The sequence below is a fragment of the Tachysurus vachellii genome, chromosome 8 (assembly GCF_030014155.1).
Source record: "Tachysurus vachellii isolate PV-2020 chromosome 8, HZAU_Pvac_v1, whole genome shotgun sequence".
In the NCBI taxonomy this organism is placed as follows: domain Eukaryota; kingdom Metazoa; phylum Chordata; class Actinopteri; order Siluriformes; family Bagridae; genus Tachysurus; species Tachysurus vachellii.
This window is the reverse complement of record NC_083467.1, coordinates 21506606-21519642: the sequence shown is the minus strand read 5'-3', so window position 1 is coordinate 21519642 and position 13037 is coordinate 21506606. Positions and strand designations below refer to the sequence as shown.

The 13037-nt window shown below is 38.5% G+C and overlaps 1 protein-coding gene across 3 annotated transcripts in view; it reads left to right on the top strand.

Moving 5' to 3' along the window:
• col18a1a (collagen type XVIII alpha 1 chain a) overlaps nt 1-13037 on the top strand; it is an 85797-nt gene that overhangs the window by 43027 nt on the left and 29733 nt on the right. For all 3 annotated transcript variants that reach the window (XM_060876896.1, XM_060876895.1, XM_060876897.1), the window contains 2 exons: nt 8864-9399; nt 12094-12177. In XM_060876896.1, the coding sequence (XP_060732879.1) occupies nt 8864-9399; nt 12094-12177 (620 nt within the window). The remainder of the gene's footprint in view (nt 1-8863; nt 9400-12093; nt 12178-13037) is intronic.

Sequence of the window (13037 nt, the reverse complement as noted above, 5' to 3'; positions counted from 1 at the left end):
TTAAGTATTTTTAAAGAGAAGGCAATGACCTTAATTTATATTCAATTCTGACATAAGTTCACACAATCCTTCCTTAGTATCTCCAGCTTGTTCTATTTGTAATGCTCTTGGGCGCTAAATGTCACGGATCTGCATTTATGGTCATGCTGAATTTTTAACATTTAAAATCGCATCCATTTTTTTTTTATTTATCCTGCAGTCATGGATCTTGTGATTATGATTTGCATGTTTTTTGCCAGAGGTACAGGAAACATGTTGAATTAAGGTCTATGGTTTAGTAAGAGTACAGAGTTTACTGTTGGGTTTTCTGATGCTGGCTCGAAAACATTTGAGATCTAGCGTTCACAAAATGGTTCTGCAGGATGTTCTGTTCATATTCATTCATATATGTTTGCAAATTAAGTCCTTGTTTTCAAACAATGCAGTTTGAAAATCCAAGAATATCATTTAATAGAGTTCTTAGCCAAAGTCATTCATGCATCAGTGTAGATTTTACTGCACTGATGCTGTAAATCTGTGTTTTTTTTTAACAATGCATCACAGGTGAATGTTCCACAGAGCGATGTGAAGTTGTATCTGAAGTGTTCCTATAGAGATTGAGCATCTGGGATCATTCTTTCAGAACCAGTAGAAGTAAACCAGCAACAGTAACAGTCCCAGTGCTAAGGGGAAAATGTTTCACGTTTCAGGCTGCAGTATTAGGGACGTTTTTAATGCAAACAGCATGCTAAACACTTGAGAAGGTTCTGGAAAAAACCTTCTTGGTGGTCTGCAGAACAAGGACAGAATGAAAAGAATTCTGTAAATGATTTATTAGCAAACGTGTGAAGACTAACCATGGTGGAAAAAAGAGCATTGTGCTTTCTTGCAAATTTTATTAATCCCTGGTCTGTTGGTGCATTTGAATAGGACAGCTAAAATGGTCCGAGCTTCCTGGCCTGCTTGGAAAGTCAAGATTTAGTCCTGTTCCTGTTCATTACCTTGTTAGTTTTTACTTAGCCACATCTCTCTCGCGTCTACACTCATGAATATCTTTCACCTTTCGCCCCTATATTTCCAGGCATTCTTGAATACTTCAGCCTTTATCGCCGCTCACACTCTGTCCCACGCTCACACACAATCCTAATAAAGATTCTTCTTGTTCACACTTTATGACCCTCAATGGTCAATACATTAGGCGAGTCCTGCTATCTGTGCTGACTGCGTCATGGTGTGTGGGAAGTGCTACTTCATGCCAAGTTTATCAGCGGTTTAAGGCTTCGTCCTGTCAGCTAGTAGAGGTGGCTCTGTAGGTGATGTTGCTTTTTTAAGGAGTGGGAATTTAAAGGAGGTGGAGATTTTGCACAGGTCTTTTTTGGTGCTTCTTGATTAAATTACATTGCAGACATTGAGGTGATCCTGTGTTGGGAACATAGATGAGTGAATTACAGTAGGAATATTCCTCATATAGATTTTCCTGTTGGATCAGGCCTAACTTTTGACCTCTTTGTTACAGTAGAGTGTCTGACAGGAATATACTGCATCTACATTTCATTCTTACTCCCTTTTTCCACTCATGCATCAGTGCTTGTGTTGCTGCTTGTCTGTTGAATCTTTGTAAGAATGGTTCATGGGTCATACTGTCAGATGAGGAAGTAGGTGGCATCAAACCGCCTCCGATAAAGGATGTAGTCGCAGTGTGCCTGGTTGTGTGAACACACATGGGTAGGAGGTTTGCACAATCATAAGAGTAAACAGTCACAGAGGAGCCACGTGGGACAAAGTTAGATGTTTCATTATCATGAATGTGAGGTGCTGCATGATATATTTACATAGTAACTGCATGGCCAAGGTTGCCCTGGCTTAAATTTGGCTTTTAGTTTGTTTAAATTTTAGGCTGCAGAAAAAACTATATCACTGGCAGGTACTGTACAGTATAATAGCTGCATCATCTGGATTTCCAATGTTTTAGGGGAAAAGGTGGTGTAGGGTAGAAGAAAATGAAACATTTCCCATGCTTTAGGCCATGCACACTTCTGATTTAGATTGGAATACAGATACACACATCTGGATAATCTCCTTTTCTTCTAAAGATCCCAATTCCTCATTTTCACACCGGCGTCACTTGGTACCAAAACCGAACATAATTTGCTGCCTGGGAAACATTGCTTATGAGGTGGAGGAATGCTCCAGATTGGGTACAATGAATGACCGGAAAGATGGATGCTTTTCAGCTGTGACGGGCAAGATGATGTGTTGATAATTGATTGTATAGCACAGCTGATGTGTGGGAAACTGATGTGTCTGTGTGATTAAGGTTCTGAGTTGGTAATGGGAAAATTGCTGCCAGAGTGCAGCTGTTGGTCAAGAATGTTCAACTGTGTCAGTCACTTCATTTTAAAGTATCACAAAAATGTAAATGTAAAAAAGATGGATAAAGCTCAAGGATGAGGCTTTCTTTTTTTCTGAGCAACATCTGGGAACGTTGCTGTTTTTCTGTATTCTTGCTTGGTGGGCAGAATGTGTTTGCTGATACTTGACCATGTTTGGTGACCACGGTTCTTAGTGCTGACTCACTTACCAGATGTTTGCCAGAGGAAATGGACCTGTAATTGGGTGAAGTTTCTTGCAAAATAGACTTGAACCACAGTATAACACTTTATATATTCTCATAAATTGTTTATCTCATGATTCCTGTGGGAATTTTAGATTTTAGAGTCTCATCATTGGTTAATAAAAACACATGCACACCATGCAGTCGATAAATCTAGATCTTAAGCATCATGTTTTCAAGCATTTCTAAGATCTTGTTTAGGAAAATGTTTTTGTTCAAACACTTCACACGTCTGATCTAGGCTTTGAGCTCATTTGTTGATTTCTGTGGGTAAATTTCAAAAAGCTTTCTTTATTACTTCCTCATTCATCGACTGGGACTGATGTGTTGATTTCTATGAATGAGAGACCACTAGTTTGGCTGTCAGGTCCATGGGTGCCACAGGCATCATTTAGGAATATATGTTCTTGTGTGGCCTTTTGCAGTCTTCAGTCAGACTTTGCTGTTGGTTTGCAGTCTTTTTCCTCTAACTGCCAAACAATGTCATCACACGATGACATCAAATCTCATTATTGTTGCCTTACAAACATCTTAAATATGAATATTCACAGAGTGTTCAGATTTTCATGCCAACATTTTAGCATGGCTTGAGTTCAGTCACCTTCAAAAAAAAAAAAAAAGCAAAATTATCCTTTATTTTCTATTAGATCGATTTTCTAAGAAAACTCAGCAGAGAATAGTTTGGTAGAAACCTGTGTTCTCATCTTCTTATATAAGGTCTCTAATTTTACTCAATGTGATATCCAGTGTTTCTTTAATAGATTAAATGGTTTATAAGGATGTTGTGATTTGGGTGGGTCTACTTGGGAAATTTGGTTTAGAAAACTATAGCAAATTTTGCATAGACTTTGGCATCATGGGAAAAGGTCAAAAAGGTCTTGAGACCCTCTAATGAGATGTTTTAACTGCATGGATCACTGCCTGGTAATGGGGGGAAAAAACTTTCTAAAACCATCAAACCTCTCTTTTCTTCTCTTCTCTTCTCTTCTCTTCTCTTCTCTTCTCTTCTCTTCTCTTCTCTTCTTCAATATTGTTATTCATGTCAGCTGCATCTAAACCCTTTTAATTTAAATGGGAATATTTACTCACCCCCCACACCATCATCGATAAAGTGATCGTGAACAAAAAAAGACATGCCTTTTTGTTACGTCAGTGCAAACACGGTGAGCTTGAGTGCAAGCGAAGAAGCATAAAACCTACAAGCGCATTCATTTACCAGTCTGCATTTTCTCTGCCTCGCTGCCTTCAGTAACTAATTTAACTGTTTGAAATTTGCGAGAAGACAAAAAAAACTCCTGTGCATGGAGACATTCTAATTAAATTGCTAATTTTTAACTCTTGATTCCTGCTGCACCTTTAGGGTTAACAGATAACAGATCACCACTTTCTGTCTCTCCTGAGTGAAAGAGTGCTGGTTTGACTGCTGGGATTAGTCATACGAGCTTAAATTACAGTGTTTTTTGCATTTTCTTTTTCCTGAGTAAGTGACACTGATACACAGCTGAGGAGCAGAAAGAGTAGTACACCCTCTGAAAGCTCAGCATACATGCAAACCTCATCCACTTAATCTCTGACAAGGAGCCAGTTTAGCGTACTAAGCGAAAAAAAATAATTTTCAGTTAATAATTACCTGAAATGTTGCTGATTGCCTGAAGTGTGTCTCTAATGTCAGAAAATTCCATAGCAAGTGGCTCATGTGAAGGGGTTTCCTGTGCTCCCAGTTTATATTTATTTTAGCTAAAATACCTAAAAACGTTTATGTCAAAAAATTAGGGAGATATAACAAAAAGATGGAATTACTACTACTTATTACTACTATGGAATTAAAGTATATGTTCCTTATATGTATACGTGTATGTGTATACGTGTATACGTGTAAGTATATGTGACATACAGCTAAGTATGGTGACCCATACTTAGAATTTGTTCTCTAGATTAAACCCATCCAAAGTGCACACACACAGCAGTGAACACACACACACCGTGAACACACACACACCCGGAGCAGTGGGCAGCCATTTTTGCTCCCGATGCCCCGATGCCCGGGGAGCATTTGGGGAGTGTTCGGTGCCTTACTCAAAGGCACCTCAGTTGTGGCCGGCCCGAGACTCGAACCCACAACCTTAGGGTTAGGAGTCAGACTCTCTAACCATTAGGCCACGACTTTCCCCCGTTTTGTAGCTGTTACTGCTACAAACACTTTTTTCATATAGTTATTCTTCTCCATATGGTCCTAGACGTGAAATATTTACTTTTTACCTTTAGTTTCGATTGAAATTTTCCAGTCAAACAACCAAATTACTGAAGGACATGTGATGTAGAAGCTTCTGATAGTGATCATTTTTTATTTGTTCTGACATTAGTCTCGTTCTCACAAACTAATATGTCTATGGTCTGTTTGGTTAGTGAAGAGATTTGAAAATGAAGTGGCTGCTAAATATTATGTAGAATTTGGTCTTACAGATTTCTTACTGTTGATGGGGTTGTTGGGTACAGATCTGGAAATCTATACAGTGTGGTACAATGTAAACAATCTTGAAGGACATCATAAGAGCTTTCTCTAGATGGCTTCACAGCTCTTTTGAATCTTTTCATCCTTCTTATTCAAGAAGAGATCTTTTGGGTTAAGCTCAGTAAAGTTGATTCCAAGTTAATGTAAGATATTTAGATAGAAAAGAAGCAGTGAGTTGACAAAGTTTGACCCATTCGATTCCATTGACAAACAGATAACTAGATAACTAGAAGAATGTAATGATAAAGATAATAATTTGGATAACTTTGGATTGTGTTCCAAAGCTGTAGGTCAATTTGGAAACTTGCAGTCCCTGTGGCTTTACAGTCCCATGGGGTCCCCAGGCCCCATTTTGAGAGCAACTGTATTAAACAACCATATCACAGGGAAATGGCTCTATAGCTGTGAAACCACTTACCTTGTTTAAAAATCATGCTACTACCAAAAGCCATGTCTTTGTTTTGAAGATTAGTGCCACAATCCTGTTCATGGCTCTTGTCTGATTCTCTTGTCATGGCTCTTGTCTGATTCTGCTGCCTAGTGACCCTGGGGGCCATTACATAACTAAAGGTATAGTTGAATCCTAAAGTGAAATGACTGGTGAATCGGCTGGCTTTGTGCTCCTGGAGAGCAGACCTATCCCACCCTGAGGGCGTCTCTGTGCGTGACTTAATTCCTGCAGCCATCTGGATTCTGCTGTTACAATTTATCACCTGCTGACAGAAAGGTAACAGTCAAGGATTCTTGTTTCCCTAAAGTGCTCAGGAACCTTAGCCAGTCACTGACAGTTCTTACAGTCTCGTGCGGACTCTATAAATGGATAAATCCGCAGAGAGCTCGGTTTCTAGTTTAGCTCTTCACACGGCAGCACCTGGACGTGTGCAGGATGTTCACCCTGTTTTGAGTTTAACATTATCCTGACAGGGTTTGACGTCATGGTTTGGTTATTTTAGTCTTTTCCTCCTTGCGTAGTTTACAACAACAAAAACTTCAGCTGGGGTTCAAATCCTGCACATCTGCTATGAATGATGTATGTTTTGCACTGCTTGTAGGTTAGAACCATTGTGTAGTTTTTAACTCTGTTGCATCACATACTCGGTCCAACGGCAGGATCTTGTGCTCTCACAGCTGTGGCTCAGGTTTAATTCATTGGCAGGAAACTCACCCAGCAATTGAGGGGTTAAGTCTCAGTACCATTCCCAAGCCCAGATAAAATGTTAGGGTGGCATCAGGTAGTGCATTCCTGTGTAGTAAAAGCTGTCCCAAATCAAAATATGCAGATTGGATGATCTGCTGTGGTGACCCTGAACAGGAAGCAGGCGAAAGACAACAGCAACTTGCATCATGTCTGGCTTTTGGTCATATATTTTGTCTTAACGTTTTGACACTAATCTAAGACCATGGACCAAGACCAAGTGCCAAGTTCTAGTGTTTTAAAATTTGGTCATCCCGAAAAAGTGAAAAGAAAGAAAACCACATTTATTGATTTAATACTAATTTTACTAAAAGACTCACCCCTGCTACCTCTAGCATCATTAGCATCATCTTCTCAACTCGTATGATTCTTGTTCAGGATAATATCGTGTGATAATTAATTCAGTCAGGTTTCTTCTGTTGTCTAAATTTCTTCTTAATGCTTTTTATCATGTTGTTTAAGGGTTGTATATATCTCGAGTCTCTAAGCACTCTTTTGTCTGTCTTCATGATGATGTGATGTTTTAGGAGCATCAAGGACATTCTGAAAGCTGCTGTTTGATTAGAAAGTATATTGATCAGCTTTGTCTGGTTTGCTGTGGCACTGAGATATAGAACGGCTTGAATAAAGCTCGATACTTATTCTGCGAGAAAATCAAGCATACAGTACTTAGGAAGGTTTTAGGGTTCTTTTGTCAGACTGAGCATTTTTATCAGCTAATTTGTGTATGCATAAGTTCCATTTTTTCTACAGAAGGCAATGGTTCAACATAGCACTGTGTCCTGATATTCATTATCAGTGAACACGAGGCTTCCAGGTCCTGATATGTACATACGATGTGTTCCATATTGTGGGTTAACTACCATCTTCTTTCCAGACATCAGCTAAAGGTCTCTATGTAAAGTAAAGTAAAGTAAATGTAAAGTATTTTATCGGTGCAGACTCTATAGAGCTTTATCAATTTTGTTTAGCATGTTATGCTACATGGCATCAAGTCTATATCTATGTACTTCAGCTGCACTTATTTTCTTTGAAATTCTTCAGTTCTTTTCTTAGTACTTTTCTCTCTCCACACTTACAGAGTTACAGATGAATAGGAATAAAAAAAAAAATAATAAAAAAAGTCCTTCGACTGTAAAAATTGGTGGTCAAATAAACAAATGAAGGTTAATTGTTCTTATTTTACTAATAAAACCCAGTTAGCCATGGCATTGGTGTCTGAAAATGTCAGAATATACTTTCTAATCTTTTTCCTTTTTTTTTTTTGCAGAAATATTGAATTTATGGAACATTCCCATTCACAAATAGTGCTTATGCTTAACTTTTTTCTTCATAAGTTTGGTTTTGCTCTCTTTTGAGTTGAACCACTGATCCTCTAAGGAAAAATAAAAGTGGAACATCACTGTGCCAATAAAAGACGAGAACTTTTTGACATCTGGGATAAACATTATTTCCTTTTAAGGCGATAACATGATTCCCTACAGATTCCAACACATTTTCCTTATTTTTGCTTTAAAGGTATATAGGGTATTGGGCTTCTAGAATAAATAGTAAAATGAATGCAAGCAGTTTGTTTTCTTTTGCTTGGGGATATAGAATTGCACTGTAATTAAAAAAAAGAATATAATACTAGGGGTAAGTGGCTAGGAGGGGGAGATAAGTGTGGGGCTGGGGTGGTTCTGAGTACTGTTCCATGTGATGCCTGTTTAATCCCAAATCAACCCTGTTACTTCCCTCTTAAAGGAACATAAATGCTAAATGCTAATGTTGAATAAAAGCTGTGTAGGGATTATACACTCACCGGCCACTTTATTAGGTACACCTTACTAGTACCGGTGTGGTCTTCTGCTGCTGTAGCCCATCCACCTCAAGGTTCGACGTGTTGTGTGTTCATAGATGCTCTTCTACATACCTCGGTTGTAACGAGTGGTTATTTGAGTTCCTGTTGCCTTTCTATCAGCTCGAACCAGTCTGGCCATTCTCCTCTGACCTCTGGCATCAACAAGGCATTTGCACCCACAGAACTGCCGCTCACTGGATATTTTCTCTTTTTCGGCCCATTCTCTGTAAACCCTAGAGATGGTTGTGCGTGAAAATCCCAGTAGATCAGCAGTTTCTGAAATACTCAGACCAGCCCATCTGGCGCCAACAACTATGCCACGTTCAAAGTCACTTAAATCACCTTTCTTCCCCATTCTGACGCTCGGTTTGAACTGCAGCAGATCGTCTTGACCATGTCTACATGCCTAAATGCATTGAGTTGCTGCCATGTGATTGGCTGATTAGAAATTTGTGTTAACGAGCAGTTGGACAGGTGTACCTAATAAAGTGGCCGGTGAGTGTATATTACCATACTAATTAGTCCTTACATACTTTCATTCACTGTTAGCCATGTTAGCAAATTTGAGTGTATTCCTTTAAGGTGTGATCCAACAGTCTAACAGCACTTTTCTAACCAGGTCCTTCCCTGCAAATCGAACGTAAACTTAACTTATTTTCCCTATTTTTATTATATGTTGTCTATCATTTAATTAATTTTTATTGTTCTCCTTTCCTTTTACAGCAGAGAAAGGTGTTTCGCTCTCGCAGCTGATTGGTTACCCTCTTCCAAAAGGCATCACCAGGAGTTATGAACCAGACTCTGGCTTTGTGTTTGATCAAAACTCCAAGACTGGTCAGCTGGCTCGCGTGCACCTGCCCAAATCTTTTTACCGTGACTTCTCTCTTATGTTCAACCTGAAGCCCACTTCCACCAAAGCTGGAGTGATCTTCTCAATCACCGACACCAACCAGAAAATCATGTACATCGGGGTGAAGCTTACGCCTGTGAAGGACCAAAAGCAGAATATTGTCCTCTTTTACACTGAGCCAGACTCCCAGGCATCCTATGAGGCTGCAAGCTTTACTGTTCCCTCCCTTGTCAACTCCTGGACTCGTTTCTCTCTCAGTGTGTTGGATGAAAAAGTTACCCTCTACCCCAGTTGTGACTCAGAACCCAAGGTGCTGCCCTTTGAACGTTCTCCGGATGAAATGGAGCTGGATCCAGGAGCCGGGATCTTTGTGGGTCAAGCTGGAGGAGCTGATGATGATAAGTTTGTGGTATGTTTGCCCTTCTGCAAATTTCACTGCGAGTCTGGAAAATAGTCAACTCTTACACAGTATTGTGATTTTCAAAAACTGATCGCTTAAGAAAAAAAAGCAAGGAAAATTAGCAGAACCCATATTGACCACCATTATAATAGTTTGATTAACACTTGTATGTTGTTCGTATTCAGCCAGTGTTCATGGGTCTGGTGGACCCGCTGCACATTCAACACAATCAAAAATTTATGTTAAATGTTAAAATACTCTACAGATGTTTACTTCATCCCAATTACAAGCAATATAAAGAGCATATATGGTTAATATTTGCCCTTTACCTTTATTACACCACATTTTTTAATTAAAGTACTACTCGTTTTTTTGTTGTTTTTTAATAAAATGTAATAATAATAATAAAAAAAAAGAAAATCAAATTTAATCAATTTATGAGTGGGAAAAAATCAACAAATTTACAAGGAAGCAAAGTTTTTCAAAACTATTGATGTTTATGAATATGGGTCCCATTGACCCGAACAACATACAAGGGTTAAGTACAGTAGTTCATGTCATTTTGAAAATCCTGAATTTGCCCCTAAAATCTTTGTGTCACAAAGTATTTGGAAAGTCTTAAGATAACATCCTTTTAATGCCAATCCAGGATTGTCATTATCTTAGCCAATCAAGTTCCATATTTGTGACCTCCCAAAGTGTGTTCAGCTGCAATGTGATGTAGCGTGAGCAGCAGTTAGAAAAGATGCAGTGTCTCTCTTCACATATTTTGGAGGAACTAAATGCCAGCCTTCAGCCTCCATGGTTGGTAACTGGCTTGAAACAGAGGAGTGCTAGCTAGTGGATGGAAATTGGAAAATGGCCAAACTGGGATGAAATGGGAGAAAATAAATTTAGAACAACAGCCTTCTTTTCTTGTCTCACACAAGTCTCGAAAATTATATCTTCTAAATATCTCCTAGTACGAGTGTACGATGCTCGTATGAACCTAATATAAGTGTTAACTCTCTTAATCAGTGTATAAATGCAATAGCTTTCAGTATTATGTGGTTATAAGCCAGTACACTGTGGGCTTTGTTTCAAATCAATCCCTCCTCTCCAGAACAGGGAAATACAGATCTTCAGTTTCCAAATGGCCCTTTGTGTTTGTGATCATGGTCTGACTATCCTTTCCAGATCGGCTGATGAGAAATGCAGACTTTGTGCCCAGGGGATTATCTAATCTCTAACACTGTACAGTTTGCAAGTAGAATTTCTGTTACCCTAGGTAATTTTCCACAAATCACATGTGCAACAAGATGTTGTATTATTTCAACTTTCTGAAGATCATGGAAAAAAGAAAATTATGTTCTCTCATTTTCAGAGAGAATGTCCAACCTTGTTACTGAAATCGTAGAACAAACCTAATGAGATGAAATAAAATGAAATTAAGTAAATGTAAGTAAATTATTAGATGTCTTCATGTCATAAGCATAGATGCTACTTAATTCTTTCTAGCAGAACTTTCTCGTTCCTTTGGAAATCCCCCAAACAGGCGAAAATTCCATTTTTTTTGCGTCTGAAAAAAAAGAACCTTTATTCTTTGTTAATTCTACGACAAGAATTTTTAACCCCGTTACTTATTTACGAGTAAAATGCACCCATTGTCAGCAAAGAAACCTTAAAAGAACATGAAGAATTGTTGCCTGGGATTAGGATAACATATTTTTTAATAAATGTTATCAAAATGGACAAATTATTTTTAAGAATTACTAACGACATGATGCTGTAATCAAAAAAATAGCCCACGTGTTTAAGGTTCAGCCTATCTCACTTACATCTTCCATTGTAAATGAATATATTGTGTCGCTTTATATCCCTGTGCTACTTAGGTATTCTTAAACATAGACTCCAGATTTTTAGGAGACTCTAAAAATGCCATCTTGATCTTCTACAAGAGAGTTGGACCACACTGAGACTGGATGGCTATCTTCCTCATACCTATTATCCATGACAGCACTGTCCTGCTGTCTGCCCGTCACCATAGTGAGGCGCCCGGGCCTGCAGGAATGCACCACTTTCACTGCTGGACTAAGGGTTCACAATAGGCATTCAGGAGCAGATGGGTGGGATGCGCCTCAACACGACTCCTCTGATCTCATCGTGTTTCATGTGGTCTAGGGAGGCCTTATAGAGTGACATCAGCAATGTCTTTGTATCGAGTCAGCCATTATAATTATAAGCTTCATTAGGCTAGATATGATTGCCATCTTTTTGCTCTCATTAGGGCTGTGCGCTAATCTGCGGATCTATCTGTGGGTTCCTCTAAGACGGTCTAGGACTGCGAATGTGTGTGATTTTTAATACGGTTCACAGTGCACCACAAAAGCTCAATTAAGGTGTCATAAAGCCACTTTGACTGCATTCTTGCGGTAAACCTTTGACCCCCCAACCCTGGTCATCGAGTGAGATCGAAATTTAGATAATTGTCAAGATAAATATCTGTTAACGATATTTGGAAAAGCTCTTTGTGTTTTGTGCTCATGTTGCTTAGTAGATGGTAGTCTGAATGACATTATATTCAGCGGACCACTTACAGTAATGGTCAAAAAGGATCTGGATAAATGGCACTATTCTTTTTACATGAATGACATCAGAACAATTTTTGATTATGTGAAGTAGCTTGCACGCAGCCGCTCATTTATATAAATGTCTGTTTTTCAGGGTGTTATTGGAGATCTAAAGGTGGTCGGAGACCCTCGTGTAGCTGCACATTATTGTGAGGAAGAAGAGGATGATTCCGATGGAGTAAGTCCCAAAGAGCTGTTTCCATGACCCAGAAGGTCCATAAACACCTCCTTAATCTTTATGCGATGATCTGGTTATGATTACACCTTGCTTTGGACGAAAGTGTGTACTTTGTGGAATTTATTGGGATACAGCCAGTGTTTAAGGAATCAGCCCAAATGCTTCAGGTCCTTTAACCACAGCTTTGTTTTAAACAATAAATTAATAAAAATTCAAACTCAAATTAAAAGAGTAAACAGTCTGGTGTTTACATATATAACCTTTCCATCACTAGTTCAACACCATAAGTGCTAAACCGTCACTTCCACGTATATAATGTAATAAATATAATGTAATATAACAGAAGTATATTATGTAACTACAGAAATGGTTTTATAAAACTGTACTTTTTTTTTTCAGGGTAAAATTGTCAAAGGCAGAGACAGCCTTAATTGTCATCCTTAAGTTTAGCCAATCAATAAAAAACTTAGATTTTTTTCATATTTACTGTGGACAATGTGGATTTAAAAACTTCTCAAAGCAACCCAAGGAGCCACACTGAAAAACACATGACAAAAAAAAGGAGTCACAAATTTTAAACCCTCATTTACACTTTGGTGGCTTTCAGCAAAAAAAAAAAAAAAAAAAAAAAAATGCAGATTGTATTTAGTTCTGAAGTATTTAATCATGTTCTGGGGTTTATATTAACCAGGGTTTTCATTGTAATTTGCTTGTGCAATGATAGACGTCAGCATGGATGGTATTGCATGAAATCCAGGCATATATTACAGAAAAAATGCTGTGCCTGCAGTCCCATTTCCACTAGTCTAAAAAACGGTTCTGAAAAAAAAGATCTCAGCCTGCAGAAATGGGCAGAACCT